Below are 24475 nucleotides of genomic sequence, written 5' to 3' on the forward strand. Positions count from 1 at the left end.
TGCTGTAAAAATTGTCAGGTTTGTTAATGAAATTATGTAAAATGTTTTATATCTCATTCAGACAATGGCTGGGACAAATAGTGTTAACCCTTTTTAGCTCATATGAGCTGAAAGCTAATGTGAGCTATTCTGATCATATTTTGTCCAGCATCAGTCTTTTAGTCTCTTCATAACTTTTAACATTTTTGACTTCTTCTCAAGCACCACACAGCTAATATCACTCACCTGATTTTCTTCCGCTTTTTAGCGGAATTCCGCTCTTTACATTTGTGCGATCCATTAATAAATTTGTATTCCACTTTTTAAAAATAGATATACATGACTATTTTTATCCGGTGAATCTATTTTAGATCCTTTCATACTATCTTTCATCATTGGACGTAACACGCAATTTCATTGGTTCTTGGAAGCTAGTAGTTTATGTTTAACCTATCGTTGGTAGTTTCACTGAGAATGTTGGTCACAGTAAAAATCCGTAATGGATGCCAAACTTCTACGACCTGTGTTGGAGAATATTACGCAAATTTGACCTATCTCTTACAATTCAATAGTGATGAGCAGGAAGGTTCAAGTTTCACCTGAAGTTTTGAAATATAAGTCAAACTTCAAGGTCAAGATTTCAAAGACAATAGTGTAAAATGAAAAGTTCTGTCAGAAGGAATCTAAAGGCCGTACTTTAAATAGTTCAGGAGATACTGTCTAAGTTTGGGTTTCTTTGAAACAAATCAAACGGTAAGGTTTAGGTCACAAGGTTGAAATCTCTGGTAATATCAGGAAGGTCTTTTTACATAGAAAGTCGATATATGAAATATGAGAGCCATATGACTCATAATTCAAAAGTTAGTAGCAATGTTAAAGTAGGGGGCAGACATACAGGACAGGACAATATGCCTCCCCCTCTCCGGCTATAGTCGCAGGGGTATAAAAGACTTCAATCCACACACCTTCTACACTTGAAAATTATGACTAATCATGACCCTGATGTTTTTTGAGATTAAAAAGAATTTCAAAAACATTTCCCTATACATCCCCTTAAAAACTTGTGTCCATTATTGTGGTACACCCCCCCCCCCTTGCCCTCCCCGAGGACCACTTTTGTGATATGATTAATTATGACCTTCTCGTTCTTTTGAAGAAGAAATTTCCTTTATATCTCCATGTGAAACTTTGACCCCCTGATGAGGTCCTACCCAAACCCAGGGAGGCCATGGTTTTAACAAAGTTGTATCTATACTATATCAGAAAACTTTTACCTCAATCTCATTTTTTCTGGCCCAGTGGTTCTTGAGAGGATTTTTAAATGACCCACCAATTTTTGCCTTTTGTTGATTATTTTCCCTTTGACCCTTCATTTGAACAAATGGTACTGCCGCTGTGGTCTAGAGATTAAATCGCACGCCCTGCATGCTGAAGGCCGGTGTTCGAATCCTGGCCACAACAGATCTAAGTCGTTAAAACAGGTAGTGACAGTTCCATCGTCAAACGCTCGACATCAGGTGTGAATGTCACGGGTCCTTGGAGATGACCTTAAAAATGGATGTACCATGTCACAGTACATTGTAGGTGTGGCATGCTAAAGAACCCTCACTGCTCAATGGCCTTAAGTGCCGAATATAGGTCTAAATTTAAATTTTAAACAAGATTCAATCAATCATTTGAACAAACATGATTACCTTTACCTAACGATGAATGGTAGTAGTTTTGATTGTAATTGGCCAAGTGGTTGTGGAGAAGAAGATGATAATGTAAAAAGTCAATAACAACAGATAAATTTCAATTGGAAAAGCTCACTTTGTATTGTGTATATTGGCCTGGATAGTGTTCAGAGCACCTGACTATTACATATGTAATACAGGGGTCTCGGGTTTGATTCCCGGTCCAGTCAAACCATTGATATCAGTTTGGATAGTTCAGTGGTTAGAGCACCTGACTAGTACAGGCTGTCCAGCGGCCCTAAAATTCCTAATTTTTTTCAGTTTTGCTAAAATTCCTAAAAAAATGTAAAATTCAAGGGGAAATCCTATAAAAAAAAGCCCTCATTTTTCATGTGAATTCCTACTTTTTTATCAGTCTTGAAAAATCAAAATGCATTCATAGAAAATGTGTGTTATTAACGTAGATTGCAGTTCCTATTCAGATAATGCTGATGCAGTGAAAGGCAGTTGACCTGTGGATCCATGTGTCAAGCTTGTTTATTGGTTGTGACTTTGTGATAAAGAGTTGAGATTTTAGGTTATAGCCAATAATAGCTGAGACCATGGAACACTGGAATACGCCCTTCCTGTACTTACATCTTATTTGTGTGTCATGTGAGTTTCTTTATTGTCAAATTTGACAAGGTAAGTCCTTTTAAATAATAAAAACTTCCGTAATTTGGTTAAAAATTCCTAATTTTAGCCCTAATTTAGCCCTAATTTTTTTAAATTTTACCCCTAAAATTTGCCCTTATTTTTTGTCCAAGGGTGCTGGACAGCCTGCTAGTAATATAGAGGTCTCGGGTTCGATTCCCAGTCGAGTAAAAACCACTGATATCAATCTGGATAGCTCAGTGGTTAGAGCACCTGACTAGTAATACAGGGGTCTTGGGTTCGATTCCCAGTCGAGTAAAAACCACTGATATCAATCTGGATAGCTCAGTGGTTAGAGCACCTGACTAATACAGGGGTCTGAGGTCCAATCCCTGGTCCTATCATATCGTGGGAACGAAGGGCCTTGGATTCGATCCCCATTGTGACACCGGTTCAGCCATATTTTCTTTTCTTTCCCATTACATTGACATCTATGTAAACATGTAAATATATCACAAACTATCCCTGACATTTCAGTTTGATATGATTACACTTTGTTTATTTTGTAGGACGGTGGAGATTTAGATAAGTGGTGTGATGTTATTGATGGTAAACAGAAGACTGTGACCTTGAATCTGAAGATCTGTGATGAAGACTGGACGTTTGGGGTCACTCTCTGTTACAGTACTACAAATCTAAGTAAGTACTCAGTAATAATGTAAGACTGAACTCTGTATCATGTTTATCTAATATATACATTGTAAAATCAAACACATATTGAATTAATTCACAAACAAAATAATGTTCTGTTAAACTCACAAACACAAGTACATGTTACACATCACAAGCAGAGGACTGTAATGTACACAGGGCTGTAATTAACACGGGGCTGTAATTAACACAGGGCTGTAATTAACAAGCTGATGTTATTAACAAGTAGAAGGAATTAACACAGTGCTGTAAGTTACTCTGTGATTAGACATGTAATTAACACTGTGTTGGTAGATGTAATTAACACTGTGTTGGTAGATGTAATTAACACTGTAGAGCTGTGTAATTAACACTGTGATTATAGATATTGGATTTTCTTCACTTTAGCAGTGTCAAACTCAGCCACAAAGAGGTTGTCTCTGATGTCCACACATAAACCTAATGGACTGTCTAAATGACAGTGAATGTAACGGAGGAACTGTCCGTCCTGATCTAGGATGTGGATACGGTGATTGTCAAAGTCTGCTGTCAGGATGTGACTCTGGCTGTCTGTAGTGATGCCGCGTGGATTAAATGATTGCTTGGTATTAGAGGGATGACCAGTGTATCTAAATAGGCTGAATAGACCAAATGATTGCTCGGTATTAGAGGGATGACCCGTGTATCTAAATCGGAGTTTTCCTGACTGATTGACCACCACTACTGCTCTAGCTGTATAGTCAGCCACACAGATATCCAGGTTCTTGTTCTCACTGAGGTATTTAGTGTTACCACCAGATGAGTAGAGAGGACGACCCTGATCATCAAACTGAATGCTTTGTTTCTCTGTGGAGCCGGAGTAACGCACGACTTTGGATTGTTTGAGATCATCACTGATCATGATAACCAGGAGATCGTTACCCGCGGTACAGCAGACAAAGCGAGGTCTCCACCCCTGTAGTGTGATCACGGTCTGTATCTGTTTATTCTTAATTAAGTTAACGGTGTTATTACTATGGTCAGTATAAACAAGATCTCCGTCCCGTGTCACTGCTATATCTGTTGGCCAGTTCCCTGACTTGGTTTGTATTGATGTCAGTAGTTTACTCTGGAGGTTGAGCAGCTTCATGGTGTTGTTTAACTGACCGCGTGTCCAGACTTGATCTTCACTCAGACAGCTAACACCGAGTAGAAAGTTATACCCAGTGTTTATGGTGGCGGTGACGCGCGGCTCATCAAGCAGTGGTTTGACTGGAGGAGAAGATACAGCTTCTGCTGACTTCATTGTGTCGCCATGTTCTGTGTTAATAGATAATGGCGACAGAGAACCAAACATTTCATTCAGCTGATCTTTGTTTATTTTCTGAGGAGAGAAACTCGGTAATGTAACTCGGACTTTAGGCGGTAATGTTCTAAATTGGGAATTCCTAGATTTGTAAGTAGAGGTTAAGGAAACGTCATTTAATTTTAGGATTGATTTCAAGTCGGACATGATCTGTTTGAGTTCCGCCATTTTCTGTGTGATTTCTTCTGTATTTTTATTTAGCGCGTCCAGATGTTTAGTTTTCATCTCCGCAATGGCGGATTTCTGTCGGTTGACAATGGCGGTGATTTCTCGGTGTAAGATTTCTCCTTGTTCATCGGCATCTGTCGTCAGTTTCCCGTATTTCGTTTCTAACTCGGCTTTCTCGGTTTCGACATTAGACGCCATTTCTTTATATCGCGGGTAAATTCTTGTCTCGAGTTCTTCTAGATCTTTTTGTAAACTTTCTGTTTTAGCGCTGAATTTTTCCAGAATATCTGACACATCGTGACCTTTGTGTTTTCCAAATAAGGCGCAGGTAGAACAGACAGGAACGCCACATTTTTCACAGTAAATTTCACAGTGTTTATCGGCGTGGTCTGGACATTTGTGGTAGTTAGTAGACTTTCTGTGTAAAAACGGCACGACTTTGTGTCTTTTAGACGAGTCTGAGAGATGCTTTACTGCACAGTTAACACAGAGATTTATATTACAAAGTTCACAGTGACTCTGTAGGGGGACAGTTTCACAGAGGTCACACAGTAGGACTTCCTGAGCACTGCGCCGGGGATGCATTTCTGATGGCGGGATCACACGAGAACTTTACTGTTGATTAAATAAAACCGGAATTTCATTTCAAGATGTTGACAGATTAAAACAATTAACGAAATAGAATTATAGTATGATATAAAACACAGCAGTCATTACTATAATAATTATTTAGTCTCACCTTAAAATCTAACATGGCCTCCCTGTTCTTTCGACCTTCCGTCTAGTCCTGAGAATTAAATACTTGTGCGGCGTGTCAGCCTGTACACACTATCTACGTGTTATCGCTTGAGTAAATATATAGTTTTAAAGTTTGCTTTGACCTAGTTTATGTTGGGTAGTTTTGCTAACATTTACGTTACAGGTAAACATTTCCTTTCATTAAAAAAATTGGAATCTGCAAGCAATGTATAGATATAACTTATTTGATTATATCCCTTTTTATATTGAATTCGGCCTTTTGTACAAATATAATCAAATCTATAGTTAAAAAACGATTAACAATATCCATTGCAGGGGGGGATTTCATGCAGTAGACCTCCGTTTTTGTTACTTAATACATATTTGTGTTTTGATATACTTTTTTCTGTTGTAGAATGAGTTGAGTGGAATAATGAACCTCCAGATGTCTATGTACACATGTATGAATAAACTGTTGTACTCGCGCATGCGAGCTTATCCTATATTATGTGTTCGAGTTTTATTTCCTTAATGTTTTAGGATTTGTTCAATTAGTGCAGGGGCGGATCCAAGAAGTTTTGAAAGTGTGGGGTCTAGGCATCCCAGCATATAATTTCCCCCTATGTACAAAGTCAGTATACCGGTGGAGTTTCCCCCTTGGGGGGAAAACCGCCCTGGTATAGAATTTTCCCCCTCCGGATTTCGTTTGTTATAGTTTAATGAAATAGATATGCGCTGATCAATATTACGATATTCAGAAAACAAAGGAATATTTTTGAGATGTGGAATTTGGGTTTACTCGCTGAAAACTTTGAAATGCATATTATAAATACCATATGCTTCCCTTAAGACTTTAACATGGTCAATATCATTAGGATTTTTCTTAGAAGGCAGGCGCGTACCTACGTTTACGTCATAACGCCCGGGCGTACACATAAAAAAAAACCATCAACTATTAAATGCTACAAACATAGGTGAACAATAAGTGTCTCCCTATTGGTACTGATATCTTGTTAGTGTCTGCAGTATCTGCGGTACATTAGTCTCCCTATTGGTACTGATATCTTGTTAGTGTCTGCAGTATCTGCGGTACATTAGTCTCTCTATTGGTTCTGATATCTTGTTAGTGTCTGCAGTATCTGCGGTACATTAGTCTCCCTATTGGTACTGATATCTTGTATATCTTGTTAGTGTTACATCTTTCCGGGTCTAAACCGTTGTCGTTACGGCATGTTTTTCTCTATTATTGTTCCGGCAAGTTGTGAAACCGATCAAATTACAAAATGAAGAAGATTGATGAATATTTTAAACGGAGTGTTACTAAACCACCACAGGAAGCAGAGCCATGTTCCAGCTCTTTTTCTGAAAGTCCTACAGCAAGCACTTCTAGTTTATATATGTAAACAGTGTTTTAAATTACGGATGTGAAGTTTGGGGTTTTCATAAAGCCAAAGATGTTGAAAAATTACATGCATTATCCTGTAAAAACGTTTTAGGGGTAAAGAAAAGTACGTGCAATAGCTTAGTGTATTATGAATTAGGAAGATTTCCCCTGCATATCATTAGAAAATAAAGAATCCTTAAATATTGGATAAAATTAAAGAATTCAGATAATTGTATTTTGCGAGCGTGTTTAGAAGACAGAGAAAATTTAAATGATCCTTGGGTTAATGACGTACGAACTGAATTAAATCGCTTAGGTCTTGGATACATTTTTAATGAAAGTATTATTGATAAACCTACGCAAAAAATATTAGAGCAAAGATTTTTTGATTTACATAAGCAAGAAATGTTTTCTGCAATTAGAAAGTCATCACGAGGGGAATACTATCAATATATAGCAGACAATTTTGGATTACAGTATTATTTATCTAAATCAATGAGTGAAATACATAGAAAAACTATAACTAGATTCAGATTATCCTCTCACAATCTTAATATAGAATCAGGTCGATACAAAACTGAACTTAGGCACAATAGAATATGTACATTGCGTGATTTAAAAGACGTAGAGGATGAGTTTCACTTTATTTTGAAATGTCCAAAATACCAAGAAATACGCAATTTATATATCAAAAAGTATTATTTTAGACGTCCAAGCGTTTTCAAATTAATTCAATTATTAAGTGTACAAAATGTTAAAGAATTGCGAAACTTAGGAAATTTTTTATTCCTAGCAGAGAAAATAAGAAAGGATAATTCATAATTGTAATTACACCCCATTTCTTTTTCTCATTTAACACAATTTTTTTTCTTCTATTTTTATTTTCATACAACTCTCACGCAGCCACCTATATTACAAATATTATCTTTTATACTTATATGTATGTATATGCTGATCTATAGCTCTGATTATGTGTATGTTGTTCACCCTATATTTCATTATGTATAAAATTGTATATCTGATGTGCCAGATGACACAAAGAAATAAATTGAACTGAACTGAACTGAGTTTAAGTTCGACAAAATCGTCATGTGATCCTCCATATCCCGATATTGGAACAATGAAAGAAGCCGACTTGTCAAACCATGAAACTAAAATAAACCTGTTACAAAAGACATGGGATTCTAATCAATATACAAACTATTCATTTCCTGTAAGGTATTTAAATAGTTTTCTTAATTACTCTAAAAAAAATCTTACGATATGAAAAAAATATATTCCATTGATTGACTATGAATGACCATGAATGCAAGTTAATTTCATGAAACAAAACATATACATTTCATTATGTCCCTAGTTGTAAATATGATATGTTTGACTTTCACCCATCAATAAGTTAATTTATCCATGCTGTATGAATCTTGGTCTAAGAGTTGAATGTCCGTCCGTTTGTCGACGGTCCGTCCCCGACAGGTTTTTTTTAATTTCCAGATGATATATTACTAGGAATTGATTATTGATTTTTTTTTTATTTGTTTATAAAGTCATTTACATTTCCCAATATGAGGAAGGGGTATTACAGAGGGGCTACCCTTCACCTTGACAACCGCTTCACGCCCTCATGACCACTCTCTTCCCCGGCTACCCTTTCATTTTTTCTTCCCGTCAACCACTGTTCCCTATACCTTCCATCAACGTCCCGACTCTTCAAATCCCCGATTCCCGACCTAACCCCGTCCTCGGGGATCCTGTTCCGGGGACACCCTCCCATTACAGAGGTTTGTGTCACATTTTTCTCTTTACTCGGATCCCTCAGATAAATTGGAAAAATCTGTCACTGTGTGTGTATGACTTTATCACACGATATAACCTCCATAGTTGAAGTAAATATAGCTCATACTTGACTCAATTTAACTCAGTATGAACCTCCATCGAGGCTTGTTATTTCTAAGAATATTAATTCTAAGACTGCTATTTCACCTCAAATAAGCGCAATTATATTACATCACATTTTACTTTTGTATGCCCTGATCTGACACGATAGTGACAGGGGCATATAGATTTACCCTGGTCCGTCCGTTCTGATCTTGGTTAAAGGTTTGCGTTTAGGTCCATATCTCAGAAACTAGACATGGTATAGCATTGATACTTCACATGTGAATTGGTCTTGGTATTCAATATAAAATAAGATTGTGGTATCTCATATAGTCCAGTCATTCTAGCCAAAAATATAGCGTAACCTCAAACTAATTGCAACAGAAATGTTTTTGTTTTCAAACGGTGAGTTAAGGGATGCTCTAGCGTATATAAAAAATCGAGAGCACAAAACAAAGGGGAAACGTGTATTTTGGGGGCAAAATCGTACATTTTGATAAAAACTCACCGAAAACCGGGATTTATCTTCACACATGAAAGAAATAAAAGAAACACAATTGCTATAATTATCGGGAACGGTGTTAACATTCACAAACTACTTTATTCATACCAAAATTTCAAAGAATTGATTTTTCATCAGGCGTAAAGCCTTATTTTGGAAGAAAAATCGATGAAAATGAGAAGAGTTAATATGAAATTCGTAAACATTGATTCTGGCACAAAATGAGATACTATTTATATGAGACAGTTAAAGAAGTGATAATTTATTCATAAAAATTATTTAATAATTTGAGATTTTAAAATCATGAGTGTATCAGTGGGGGATTTAAGGGGTCGCAGCCCCCCCCCCCCCCCCCCCCCGACCGGTTTAAATTTTCAAAATTAAGGTAAATCATGGTCTTTTCTTTAGAAAATTGTAAACGATAAAAGACGCAATAATTTCTTCCACTCTCGGAGAAATGAATGACAAAATGTTTTGATTTATTTAATTACTTTTATTGGGAAAACTTGCATCCCCCCCCCCAAAAAAAACCCTTAAAATTTGTGTCATTTTATTAATTTCACTCTTATCCTAAATGACAGAAAATAGTAAAAATAACTACTTCTAAGGAGACATATTTCAAGCCCTGTAAAATCCATGCAGGAGTTCAAGGCGGCCCCCAGACCCCCTGCCTCATAAACTTGCGCCCCCCTCCCTCCCTAACTGCAATTACTGGATCCGCCCCTGTGTATGATCCCGTAATCGTGTTTGCTCTGTTCGTTTGTTTGTCAGTCCGCAAAATGTTTAACTTTGGCCATAACATTTGAATGGTAAATGACAATATTTTCATATTTAATATGTGTATTCTTTGTGACAAAGCCTCTAGATGGTACCAAACATTTTGACATTGTAACCTTGATAATTGACCTACTTTTCTTGACCTTGGAAAAAAACTTACTTAGGGTGTTGGGATTTACTTACAAGTTAGAAAATTCACGCTACATGTTTAGTGATAAATTGAATCGGGTGCATCAAATTAGCCGGGACGAGGGTATTGTTTTTGACAATTCCTCATTTCTTTCTCTACAAATATCTATAAGTTTCTTTGAGAAATCAGTTCGGATAGAAAAGCCATTAACGCCACGTTTCCTATCAGAAAATTTGCACAAAATATACGGTTTTTGTCGAAGTGAAAAGTAGGTGTTGTTGAGCGAAGACCGCGATTTGATTATTCATGATTAAGACTTGTAGATTTAAACACCAAATTTCCTTCTTTTTTAAAAAATATTATTGTGTTGGGATTACTGTAGTCACGGCGACATTTTTGATGCACTCTTTCGCCACTCATTGTTACAGTAAGTCAGTAATTATAGTGACATACATCATATCGTATAAATGCGAATTCAAAACACCCGATCCATCGGATCTATATGTCACTATGATAAAGAAATAATAGCAATACAAAGACAATAATTACGCCTAGTGTTTTCTGTAAATCAAAAAATGTCTGCAAATATAAGCGGAATGTATAAACTGGGTGGTTTGCTGAGAGGAATTTGTTAATAAAAAATAATACAATCTAAGTTGATATACACAATGTGGGGTACAAGTAGTAAATAATCTGTTCTGAGATTTAAGTATGCAGTACAAGGTAGTAAAACGTGAATCTCATCTTCTACACAATCTATTAAAAGTGATTTATTGTATATTGTTTAACGTCCCTCTCGAGAATATTTCACATATATGGAGACATCACCATTACCGGTGAAGGGCTGCAAAATATAGGCCTATATACTCGGCGATTATGGCCTTTGAGCATGGAGGGATCTTTATCATACCACACCTGCTGTGACACGGGGCCTCAATTTTTTCGGTTTCATCCGAAGGGAATTCTAATTGGAAGTATACCACATCTTCATAGTGCAAGTAAAGATCTTAGATATTTTGGAATGCTCGTGGAAAATTAATTTTCGGCTCTAAAATTTGATTTAATATCTCTATATAAACATAACTTAATAGTTGATTTACTTTTACATGTACTAGCCACTACTTCTTATAGTTATGAAGCAACTTGTTCTGAAATCACCAGTGTCACACAATAGTAACCTATTTTATATTTCCTTTAGAATTTAAAGATTCAGATAATGACTTCATTTGTGAAGTCTAGTAGTTAGACTTATTATATTGATTCACACATGTTTAGTAATGTTGTCCATTGATATTAGACGATTCTAGTATCGTATAGTTTATACAGTGTCAGCGTTAAGGATTCTTCCATCCGAATTCGTCATACATGTAGTGCAGGTAAAGGAATGAATCTGTGATAATGACGAAGTTCGCAATTCTGAACCATCTCAATGTTGTGGTAATTTCGGAGACCCCATACTACACTACAATAATTCAAAACGAGCTACACAAATTAAGAAAAGTTTTTCGAAGTTGATATTCCTATGTCTTTGTAAAAACAAATTTTCGAGACAATGGAGTCATTTCTGACGGCACTGGTCCTGTTCACAATGTATTGACTATCACCAAGAGATGTATTGCAAATTCAAGTGTTCTATCACTACCTGAAAATTAAAAAGTCGATGCAATTCACTTGTGAGGGACAAATAACCAATGCTTGAAAAACATTTGATTTTACTAAATCAGCTGGAAATTATTCTCATGTATGTAAAATTAGAAGCTAAGTTCAAGGCCGCTCGTGTCATGGCCGTATCAAACCTAGGCTGCCATTACTATTTCATCAAACACTCGACATTTCGAAGTGAAAATCACGGGTCTTTCGAATATGACCTTAAAAACGGAGATCTCGTGTCGCGACAGACGTTGGCACGTTAAAGAATCATTACAAGTGGTATTTCACCTACAAACAAACATTATATAAACGTTTGAAGGAATATTAATTGATAAGAGATACGTTTTTGTTGTACCTATGTTTTTGCGACATTTAACGCTAAACATTATCAACTAATGGCAAAAACTGCTTTCCATACTTTTGTGTTTGTTGTTAGCGAGGGCTTACATATTGATATGATATTTTTGTTTTGGAGAGAAGTTAGACTCCAATATTTTATATTTTTCAAATTGAAGTTCTTTGAATATATGATCACTTGGTTTTAGATGCTTTGGAACCGATGTCTGTAAGAATCAGACATAATATGGATAGTATACATAGAATATCGTATAACGTTGAACTTCATTAGCCCTAATTAGCTTTTATACAAAGTCATTTTTTTCGTATGAAAATGTAATTAGTGGTGAAAAATTAGCACGTCTGAAACAAACTAGTATTTTAGAGGATGAAATTGACTTACCAGTATATATGCAGTATTACAAAGAGCGTCCACTACAAGTTTCGCAAAAACCATTTCTGTTGCAATTAGTTTGAGGTAAAACAGTAGAATGACTGGACTAATAGCTCATATTTTATTTCATGCTTATTTACCACCGGGTCAAGATCTATGACTACCTAAAGTTCCTATTTCGCAGGATTTATATAATTGTTAACAATGTTGAATTCACTATGAATAAGGTCACCTTGACATATATTTTCTGCTTGCGTTTAATTTAATGGTGAATGTCCACTTTAAGGTCGACAAAATGGTATGACTTTGATACTTGTTAGGAAATGTAATATTTATAAAGCTAGTCTATATTGAATATGTAATAAAATATAGCAATTACAATGATATTTAGATATTATGTAAACCACAGGCTGGCAGCATCCGGGGGTCGGGCGTTCCTCGTCGTTCCCTGCTAGATGACTCTTCGGTGGCCTTTGATAGTTTTAATGGTTGAGTTGTTGTCTCTAAAGTCTTTGAATACTAGTATTCCCCATTTCCGTTTCTGTCCTATTGTATAAAACCGTGTCTCATATACACAATTTTATACCCCACTCAACTAGCATGGGGTATATTTTAATACACCTGTCCGTCCGTCCGTCATCATCAGTTCCGTCCATTCGAAATTTCCGTCACAATTTTCTCAGCTCCCACTGAACGGATTGATTTCAAATTTTGGTATGCAGCTTCCTGTGTATGGCCGAGGCCATCCTTAAAAATTTTTTGGTTTGATGTTTATTTTCTTTAAAAAAATGCATGTATAGGAAGGTAGGTGAATGATTTTTTTTCTGAAAAAAGTTAAAAAGTTCCTTCCTGTCTTGGAAAAGAGGAAACCAACCTTTTAGTAGGTAGGGTTTTAAATGAGTCGATCGATAAACAGCAAACGAGCAATTTTCTATGGTTTTGTCGCTCTCTGATATCAACTTCCTGTTCTACGGAACTTTTGAATTTTTATACACCACCACAGGTAGTGTCGAGGTACTAGTACTATGTGATGACCACCACACGTAGTGAGGTACTAGTACTATGTGATGACCACCACACGTAGTGAGGTACTAGTACTATGTGATGACCACCACATGTAGTGTCGAGGTACTAGTACTATGTGATGACCACCACACGTAGTGAGGTACTAGTACTATGTGATGACCACCACACGTAGTGAGGTACTAGTACTATGTGATGACCACCACACGTAGTGATGTACTAGTACTATGTGATGACCACCACACGTAGTGATGTACTAGTACTATGTGATGACCACCACACGTAGTGATGTACTAGTACTATGTGATGACCACCACACGTAGTGAGGTACTAGTACTATGTGATGACCACCACACGTAGTGATGTACTAGTACTATGTGATGACCACCACACGTAGTGATGTACTAGTACTATGTGATGACCACCACACGTAGTAAGGTACTAGTACTATGTGATGACCACCACACGTAGTGAGGTACTAGTACTATGTGATGACCACCACACGTAGTGAGGTACTAGTACTATGTGATGTCATCCGAAAAAATAAACAGTTAAGTGTCCGTCTGTCTCTCTGTTCGTCCACCCCCCCCCCCGACAGGTTTAAGATGATAACTTTAGAACGGATCAACGAATATATTTCTGAAACTTTGCACAGTTGTTTAGTACTATATAATACAAGTTAAGTTCAATTTTCAGCTTTAAAACAGTAACACCTTTCTTGTAGATTAATTGGTGGCAAGATGAGGCGTTTAAATGCATCATGGTTGAAAGAAAACCCATGGATGCGATATTCTACGGCTAAAGATGCAATATACTGTGCTTGTTGTACAAGTTTTGGAAAACGAGAATCTAAAGCAAAAACATTTAGCTTATCCTCTCCCGTGACGGACTGGTCAAACTTGTCAAACTTTGTAAAGAGACACCTACAGGATGATTCCCCTCACCATGACTTTGTTGGACAAGGACAAGCTTTTCTTCATGTAGCGAATTCAAAATCAAAGTCTATAGCTTCTTCGCTTTCGTCCCTTCATGATGAAACTGTAGCAAAAACCCGTCATATTCTTTCAAAGATAATCGATGTTATAGTTCTTTGTGGGAATCAGAATTTGCCACTTCGCGGTCACACTGAAGAGAAGAGTAATTTTAAGGCAACGTTGAAAACCATTGCTAAATCTGATAAAGTCTTGGCCAAGCATTTTGGAAACTGCAACTCTAGTGAAATACACGTCCCCTGAGATTCAGAATGAGCTAATTGAAATATGTGCTGAGCAAACTTTTAACCACCTCAAGGATCTGTGTTATAAATCTCCTTTCCTGGCGATCATAGCAGATGAAACCACCGATAAGGCAACACAAACACAGCTCTCAGTTTGTACGAGGTACATGTATTTAGAAACTGTAGATACAGATGTAAATGCAAACGAAATCTTTCTTGGATTTTTGCAAGCTAAAAGTACAAAGGGAGAGGCCATTGCTGATTTACTCGTCGATTTTATGAATGAAAATGACTTAGGTCTTGAAAAGCTGAGAGTCCAGGGTTATGATGGGGCTAGTAACATGTCGGGTAGAATAAATGGAGTACAAGCACTCGTCAGAAACCATGCACCCTATGCCGTATATGTACATTGTAAGGCGCATTGTTTGAACCTGGCGATCGTACATAGCTGTAGAGAGCCTATAGTCAGGACCATGATGGCAACAGTCCAAGAAATAGCATTTGCTTTTGATTACTCAGCAAAACGATTACAATCGTTCTTGGATGAACTCGACCGAAATGAAGCTGCAAAAGAAGCTCTGGACACAAAAAAAAAAAAAAACTGAAAAAAACTTTGCGAAACGAGATGGTTTAGTCGATCCGATGCGTTGCCAGTCTTTAAGCTGGCTTTTGATGTAGTAGTCGATACCTTGGAACATCTTCAACACAATCATGATGACAAAGCCAGGATGTTCAAAGCTGCGATTCTTCGATTTGACCTTATTATTGGGTTGATCGTTTGTCAACACATCTCCACGATGTTGTGCCTTTATCAGGCTTTCTACAAGATTCCAGTTGTGATATGTTATCTGCAATAGATGAATGTCGAGTAGTAATATCTAAGCTAGAACGAAAGAGAGAGGATGACGCGGTCTTGGAATCTCTCTTTAAAGAGGCAACAGAAATTGCTGATAAACACGACGTTGAGCCATCGTTTCCACGAAGGGCTGGTCGCCAGCAGCACCGTGCGAATGTTCCTGCAGACAATCCATCTGATTATTGGCGAAGGGCTCTTTATTATGTATTTCTGGACCATCTTTTGGGCGAGCTCAGACAGAGACTTATTGTTTCAGAGCCCAGATTTCTTGCTAACTTCTTGCTGCCTGTCAAAGTTACAAGACATCAAGAAGAAGAAGACAAACTTGCTGAAATTTTCAATGCCTACAAAACGGATATTCCTGGAGATTTTGATTTCTTCAAAACGGAAGTTGATCGTTGGATCTTGCGCTGGAGCTTGGCGAAGCAAAAACCTTTCACTTTATGTCATACTTTAAGTCTGACCGCGAAGGAGTTGTACCCATGTATGTGGAATGTGCTTCTCACGATGCCTGTAGCAACAGCAACAGCTGAAAGATCATTCAGTGTGTTACGTCGGGTGAAAACATATTTGCGAACAACGATGTATCAGGAGCGACTCTCAGCATTAGGGTTGATGCACATTCACCGGGAAGTTCCTATAAATGTAGAGAAAGTAATTGACAGTTTTGCATCACGCAAAGGCAGGAAGATGGCCCTCCTTTACTAGACTGACTAGAACTGTAAACTCTTCTGAAACCAGTAAAGAGGTTGATTGATATCTGCATGATGTGTTTTACTTCATTTGCATGTTTTGATACCAAAAGTTGATACTTGTAGTTCATTGATCTATAATACACAAAGAGCAAGGTACATTAAGGCCCAAATTTCGCAACAAAATTAAGATAAATTTAAAATGTGGTTTCACTTGGTTTAATCATTATGATTATGCACAAGGGCATTGGCCCTGATGATACATGTGGAAATTAGTGACGTAATATGTTCTGTGACGTCATTTTCCTTATCTCCGATTGACATGATTTACCGAAATCGCCGAAATTAGCCGTTTTTTATGTCTTTGAAAGCATTTTTAAGATCGAGCACATGCAACAACCACAAAGATGTTTTATGTACAAATTAATCATGTTGAAAGTCAGTAATGAGCAAAATTTCGACTTGGTTGGTAAATGAGCAGACTATTAAATTTAACGTTTAACCATTTCCCGCGTTCATCTATAATACAAATCTCAAAGTTGATGGTGTTCATATATACAAGTGAATAAATAATATACATATGTACAGCATATTAAATTTTATAAGGCTCTACGTAGTTTGCATTGAAGAAGATAGTGTGTAATCAGAGAATTGGAATCTTCGACACAGATATTTCCGATTCCAATTTTATGTTTGATATAGATAAGCAATGATATCAACGCAATTAATGTAACACATGGAAAAGTTCAACCACATATTCTTTTTTATCATAGATGGTTTATGGTATGAATTATCCCTCTTAATTGGTGTGCATATACTGTGGTGGTTACAATGCGTATCTAAATACATGTCTAAATACGCCTTGCCAGTCATAATATTCTAACGTACATGTAGGCTAATTATAACCTATTGGGTATGTTGCATGTGTAATTTCAAATGCTATTCTAATATTGTATTAAGCATTATGTCAGACACATCTAATGATTGTCCATTTGAATTAAAAACCCACTCATGATACATAATGCGTTTGTTATTAAGTAAAAATTTTATTATGGCTTTGGCCTGGCTTTAAAAAAAATGCACGTCTGCAACCGAATGCAATCTTTGTTTATAAAATAAAAAGTTTAATAATATCGGAAATGAAAGCGCGATAACTTAATCGGTACCTTTATACCAGAGCATAATAGTGCGAGTTCGAATGCAAAATTCGGTTATATTTTCCCCGTAAAAATTTAATTAGTAGCAAGTCAAACATACAGAATTTAGAATTTTATATTTCGCATTGAAAAAACGTTTTAGCGACACTTTCGTGATTTAAGAAAATTCCCGCCGCCGACAGCTTATATTGCTTTAAATATATACTCATGAAAATCAATTCATTACAATATATTGTTCATTATTTACATGCTGAAGTACCTGTAGTTTTATGACAATCATGTTTCCTATCAAAACAATTCCAACTTCATCGATCTGTCGTTATATATTACAAAGTTGTCGAACTCATTTAGGAGAAGTTACTCCATGATATATATCGTAATGGAATATTCACATCTACCCTGTTATAAGGGTGAATGTTGGTAGTTGATAGATGAACGATGTAGTATTTAAATATCTAAATCAAAACTCATTTGTAAGCTAAAAGATAAAGTATACGTTTGTATTGTGTGTTCCAAGAGGACAAAACCCGGTGAACCCCGATCATTACATGTAAAAAAAAAAAAAAAAAAATAGATAAACATTTCTTAAGAAAACATTTCTAGTAGAAACGAACGATTCTGACTGCATTTGCAATCAATGTCAACAGATCTACAACTCTAATCGTTTCATACTTAAATTTTCGCAAGCATTCAGCTATCTCTCATGTAGAAAACAGTGTGTTAAAGTAGGGGAGCACACCAGCATCATGTCAAATATAATCAAAGGTGTGCCACAAGGGTCTATCCTCGGCCCCTTACTCTTTAACATCTTTATCAATGACCTCTTTCACTTTGTTAATAAATGTAATCTCTACAACTATGCAGATGACAATACTTTATCAAAATCAGATAAATCTTTAACTCAGGTAATAGCAGCACTTCAAGATGACAGTAGATCTCTGATTAAATGGTTTAAATCAAACAAAATGCAGTCAAATCCAGAAAAATTCCAAGCTATCTCTGTTGGAAACAAAACACACAATGAAAACATAGTTTTTGATTTAGATGGAATAAAAATTTCATGTGATGAAGAAATAAAATTGTTGGGTATTACAATTGATTTTAAACTTTCTTTCAACACACATATTACCAATATTTGTAAAAAGGCAGCAAGGCAATTAAATGTTCTTAAACGAATAGGCAAACATCTTAGCAAATTAGGTAAATTAACCATATATCATTCATTTATTATGTCAAATTTTAGTTATTGCCCGTTGACATGGCACTTCTGCACTGAACAAAACACTCGCAAAATTGAAAAGATTCAGGAAAGAGCTCTGAGGTTTATCTATGGTGATTATAAAAGTACTTACGAAAACCTATTAAAACAATCTAAATTGCCTTCACTAAAAACCAGAAGAATGCGAACAATAGCTTTAGAAACTTTTAAAATTATCAACAAACTGTCCCCACTTTTTTTTACAAGATCTAGTTGTTATAAAAAACCATTCATACAATTTTAGATATACAAATACAGCGGAAATACCAAGACCTAGAACAACCAGGTACGGGATTAAATCTTTCAGATATGAGGCAGCAAAGCTCTGGAACTCTTTGCCAAACGAAGCAAGAAATATTACATCATATAATCTATTCTCAAATTATATTCAAAATTGGTGTGGGGAATTAAATTGTAAATGCAGTTCATGCAAATTCCAGCCTCTCCTGCCTAAATCTTAAAGTTTTGATCTAACTTCTAACTATGCTTCTAAGCCTATATGTACAAATTTAACTGTTTTATTTTTACTCCGCTCTGTCTCTTAGGTATGCATATTTATTTATTCTATGTATATATCCATATTTTTATGTTTGTGTTGCAAACTGTTTTCAGTTATGCATGCTCATCTTAATATAGCTAGTCCCTGTGTATATATATGCATGACTTGTGATGTCTGTATACAAGTATGCGTCCTGTTTTATTTCAAATTTCTGTTTTTATGTCTATGCATGCAATTATATATCATTAGTGCTTTGTGTTTTTTTTTTTTTTTTTTTTTAATGCTATATAGTCGGTTAAAGAGCTCTTAGCTCATGTTTATTGTTTACCTGTATATAGTTTTCCGACTTTAAATAAAAATTACTTACTTACTTACTTATTACCATAAAGGGGGGGGGGATAAATCAAAATTCGCATGTAAAATTTATGGAAAAACTACATTCTCAAAACAAATGAATGTGTGGGGCAAATTCCCCTGTTGCTACGTCGCTGTAATAATTATTTGTTTATAAAATCGCCTTAAATTTGTCGATAACTGACGCACGTGTTCTGTGATATAGTCGTATTTTAAAATACATGATAGCTAGTCATTGGTTACTATTTTCATCATTAAATCGTGGAACTGGTGTTGAAGTATTAGAACGCGATTTTCACACATAATGAGAACTTTCTTTTCCTGCATTTACACTCTAACCATCCCACTCACCGTCGGTCACTTAGCATTTAGTGGTATGTGCACAAAACACCGCTTAATGACTATATCCGAATCGTGTTCGTATCTAGAGTGGAGGTCCGGACACCCCCTCCCCTCTGGAATTAAAGTTGCATGTAATTTGTGCGCAAAGTAATGAGGACTAAACCAGAGCATAATATTATCATTTGTATAAAACTGGAACGATATTGTTTGATATCCTTTTCCCAATATACATAATTACCGGTGATTAATGTAAACATTCTAACCAAGCAGTATTCTTGGCTTTTTTCAATTTAAATTTCACTAGAAATCTTTGCGGAAATAATGTAAGTTCTCAACAAAGCACAGGAATTTGAATACAGCGCGGTAATAATATATTAATTTTAGCAAAGCATGATATTATGTAGCATTAAAGTTTGAACACTCGATATTTTCTTTGTTTAAACTTCAAATAATTCAAATAGCCGATGTTATAGAAATAAAGTAAAAGTATTGAACAATTGTCCAATGTGTTGTAATCGTACACTACCATTATTTGGAGACGGTAGTGAAATGAAGAATTCAAACATAACTCTCCGAAATTTCGCTGCAATTAGATATATGAAATACGTCAGTCGAATCACATATTCCCAGATCCATGGAAATCGTGCAGCATGCAGAAAGTATCCTGAGGCCTGTTCAGCAGAGCGAGCGCTCGCGATTGTTCGCGGGCGCTCGCTTCTGAACGGTAGAGTTCGCCAAAATGCTCGCGATCGCTCGCGAACCTGCTCCCAATGTAGTTCGCCTTGTAATCCAATATGGCGTCGAATGTGTTGATCAGTGGATCTTTCATTTTATTTTTGACGAAAGCTGCCCTCTGATAGCTTCTGTATATTCCGGAATGTCGAATTTGAACTTTATTTGCGTCGTACAGTTGACGGGAAAAGACAAGGGCTTTGAAAACAATAGTTTGCCTCTGAGAAATGACAAATTTTACCACTTTTTGTCTCTATGTAACATTTTTAGAATCCATAGTTACAAATAAGTGATTCGTCTGTCAAATCTCTTTATCGCCTGCTATCATCAATAACAATGGATCTTCGGACGATCGACCAAGCTTCAGATCGGATTCCAATATTAAGATTATATACATATAAGGTGTTAATTAAGCCTGTAAGCCTAACGATAAACGGAAGACTTTCTTTTAACAGCATTGAAAGACGATTTCCCCAAATATGAAGAGCCTATAGATACCCTGTATAGGCTTTATATAATTATATTATATTAGTTATCTTTAAAAAGTTTTATTTCTCGTGTATCTACATTTTTTAGATCTTGTCTCAAGTACACGATCCTGTAGAAGAAAAAAAGATAAATTTTAAATACACAGATGATCGAACATATCCATTCATTGTGAAAGGTCATATATTTAAGCTCCAATTCATGTTCCACTAGTCCTTAGAAAAACCTAGCACAGAACATTCCGAAGAAATATGAGATATATTTCCCCCATTATTTCATACAATACATGTATATGTACTTTATGAAATGGTACGCAAGAGAATGTCTAATTCACAGTGGTAAATTATGTGAATTTTACATGATTAAGTACACGGAAATTTAAGTCAACACAACGGAAATATCAAACGAGTACGGTGGTATATTAAGGACACAGCATTTTTATTTTTTCAAAGATACTAGGCAAACATTATCTCGTGCGCACGACATAATATCTCGTGCGCACGAAATATTATCTCGTGTGCACGACATAATATCTCGTGCACACGACATAATATCTCGTGCGCACGACATAATATCTCGTGCGCACGACTTATTATCTCGTGCACACGACATAATATCTCGTACGCACGACTTATTATCTCGTGCGCACGACTTATTATCTCGTGCGCACGACATAATATCTCGTGCGCACGACATAATATCTCGTGCGCACGACTTATTATCTCGTGCGCACGACATAATATCTCGTGCGCACGACTTATTAACTGTTGATTCATGCAAAAATCGGGAAAGGGGGGGGGGCACTTTACTACTTCTTCAGCATCATATGTATGGCGTTTCCTAATTATAATAATTTTACAGGGGTTCATGTTTTCCAGGGGGATCCAAGGTCATTTTTTAGTTACTTTACTATGTACATTTGATAACTTCGCAAATTCCAGGGGAGGGGGAGGGGGGGGGGGTCGATTGGATCGATCGACCCCCCCCCCCCCCCCTCTAGATCCGCACATGGCCGGAATCATTCAAATGGGGGTTTTTTTTCTTTTTTTATTTGGGAGTTTTTTTAATGCATACAGTGTAAGACTTGCCTAATACACCATTTATAGGCGGATTCAGGAATTACTGAAGATGGCATGCTTTGTACACGGACACAATAGATATGTCGAAGTTCAAATTTTATTAGAATACAAATTGGATGTTTGTGAATGCTAAGATATTAATGGTAGGTACATCGACAGGGATGTTAGGACAACGAACACCAATGGACGGGTGTTCCCCTTCTAATACAAAGAAAAATAAATATTTTTCATTCATAATTTCTGGCGTTTTGGGCAATAATTTCTTAATTAATCGCTTTTTTCTTTGTAAGATAACAACTAAGATAATCCCCCTCTTCGTAAATTTATGGAAAATACCAAGAAAATTATGTAAATAATGCTAATCTTATGAGTGTTCTGTAGAAGCAATGACGATAGGATGTACCAAGAAGTTTTTAAAAAAAACGGTTTCGAAAGATGATGACAATTGGGAGCGATGTTTACATAGTGAAGTCTTAATATGATTGAATGGCGTACATGTAATAATGGAATATTATAATACATCTGTAAAATGTGAAAATAGCTTAAGTTTTCACATTTTGCATATAGTTTACAATGTATTTTTTAGTTTATATATGTAGACTTTGTAGCATCTCTTTCGAAAAAGCGAAAATGACTCCTGATTTTTTTTAACTACACACACACTTTGCTGATTTTCATCAATGAATTTCGTATTTCTCACGAGGACTTCTTTCACAGTTGGATTAATAACCCGTTAATCTTTTTTAACATGTGGCATTTTTTTTATTCAAGAAAGGGGGCCTATCCCAAGAGACCTCCACCTTCTGGATCCAACAACGATCATTGCATATCTGGAAGTCGTCCGACTGAGGGGAGCTATTCCAATCTAATTGCTAGTACCTTTCCCTCTGTGATTGTCCATTTCATATTTTCGATTTCACCTACATAACCGTTAGACCAGTCAGTTCCGATCTAATTTGGTACATGCAATTTGTCCTCAGTAACTAAACATTAATACTTTCTTTATAACAGTATGCTAGTGCTCTTATGCATTTGCATCTTTACATACAGGTTTTCCCCATTCATTGTGTGAGAGAGAGAGAGTGGTTGTGTGTGCGAGGGTGTGTGTGTGTGTTAAAAACTGCGCTGAATATGGTGTATATGAACAAGGTAATTATCCTTGTGTTGTATACTTTCAATTTATAATACGGTCACAAGAGGAAATTACATCATCGTTATGTGGAAACTTTACAGCCACATACAATTTAAGTAGAAATAGTGAGAAATGACCAGTGACCCAGGAGCAGGATTGACCAATAATGGCTTATAAAAATTTATTACAAGTTATTGGTATTTATTGAAATCGTTTGAATTGGGTAAGCATTGTATATAACCTATAAAAACCTTCGTTGGAAACCCACGGGAAGTCTCGTACACGTGAGCCAACACATTGAACTTTTCTCATTTTAATGAATTATCCACCAATGAGAAAGTGAAACTCGGTATGAAAACGAAGATCATGTTATGAAATAAAGCAGTTGTTTAAGATAAATCCGTAAGAATTAACACGATTGGAGAAATTTCCTTTACAAAAGTGTGAAGAAGCCAATCGGATTAGGGCATAAATTAATCATAAGAACAAGAAAAATTTAATGAGTTGGCATCGCCTTTTGTCTTTTCTTCAATTTGAAGCCCTATGACAACTTATTAATTTCATTTCCTTTCATATTTCTCTTTTTTATACTAGTATCTCTTGATATCGATAAAAATCTCATAAACATGTATGATATCAGTCTGCAATTATCCATAACGCACTATCTATCAATCACTTAATCAATTTTATTGATACATTGGCTGATTTAATTCTATATCAGTACAACAACCTCCACAGTTTTTCTTTTAGTTTTCCATATAGTTCCCGGCCAGATGAAGCACAGTCTGGCATTTGCCAGCCATTTTCTTCCATCAGAATGCAACAAATACTATCGAAATCCGGATCATTTGTATTTAAATTAGGGTGGTTAAAAGTACACTCATTTTTACATGTATTTAAAAACCGATCATTAGACAGCCACAAATAATCCCTGGTGCCGTAATCTTCTGGTGACGTGTACATTATAACTGGACGTCCATGGAGTACGTGCTCGTTTCTTGACCTTCGAATCGGATGCAAATTCCAAAGAAGCTGGATGTCGTTCAATTCCTACTGATAAAAACACATAAGAATACGAGATAATAAGTCGTGCGCACGAGATAATAAGTCGTGCGCACGAGATATTATGTCGTGCACACGAGATATTATGTCGTGCGCACGAGATGTTATGTCGTGCGCACGAGATGTTATGTCGTGCGCACGAGATGGTATGTCGTGCGCACGAGATAATAAGTCGTGCGCACGAGATAATAAGTCGTGCGCACGAGATATTATGTCGTGCGCATGAGATAATAAGTCGTGCGCACGAGATAATAAGTCGTGCGCACGAGATAATTTTTGCCTAGTATCTTTGAAAAAAAAATTCTGTGTC

At 36.2% G+C, this 24475-nt stretch overlaps 1 protein-coding gene and 1 long non-coding RNA gene across 3 annotated transcripts; one reads left to right on the forward strand and one right to left on the reverse strand.

Moving 5' to 3' along the window:
• The first annotated feature begins 472 nt into the window (after positions 1-472).
• On the forward strand, positions 473-5734 carry LOC130047704 (uncharacterized). Of its 2 annotated transcripts, XR_008796529.1 has the most exons (4): positions 473-732; positions 2858-2987; positions 3387-3949; positions 5645-5734. It is a non-coding gene; the product is annotated as an uncharacterized LOC130047704 (long non-coding RNA). The 2 variants fall into 2 exon arrangements; XR_008796528.1 differs by lacking the exon at positions 473-732 and having other exon boundaries at positions 2410-2987.
• LOC130047685 (E3 ubiquitin-protein ligase TRIM71-like) lies at positions 3018-5395 on the reverse strand. The gene is made up of 2 exons (XM_056143070.1): positions 3270-5395; positions 3018-3194 (listed from the first exon to the last, which is right to left on the reverse strand). The coding sequence occupies exon 1, from the start codon at positions 5074-5076 to the stop codon at positions 3358-3360; it is 1719 nt and encodes a 572-aa protein (XP_055999045.1). The 5' UTR covers positions 5077-5395; the 3' UTR covers positions 3018-3194; positions 3270-3357.
• Positions 5735-24475: the final 18741 nt, after the last annotated feature.

The sequence above is a fragment of the Ostrea edulis genome, chromosome 7 (genome assembly GCF_947568905.1).
Source record: "Ostrea edulis chromosome 7, xbOstEdul1.1, whole genome shotgun sequence".
In the NCBI taxonomy this organism is placed as follows: Eukaryota; Metazoa; Mollusca; class Bivalvia; order Ostreida; family Ostreidae; genus Ostrea; species Ostrea edulis.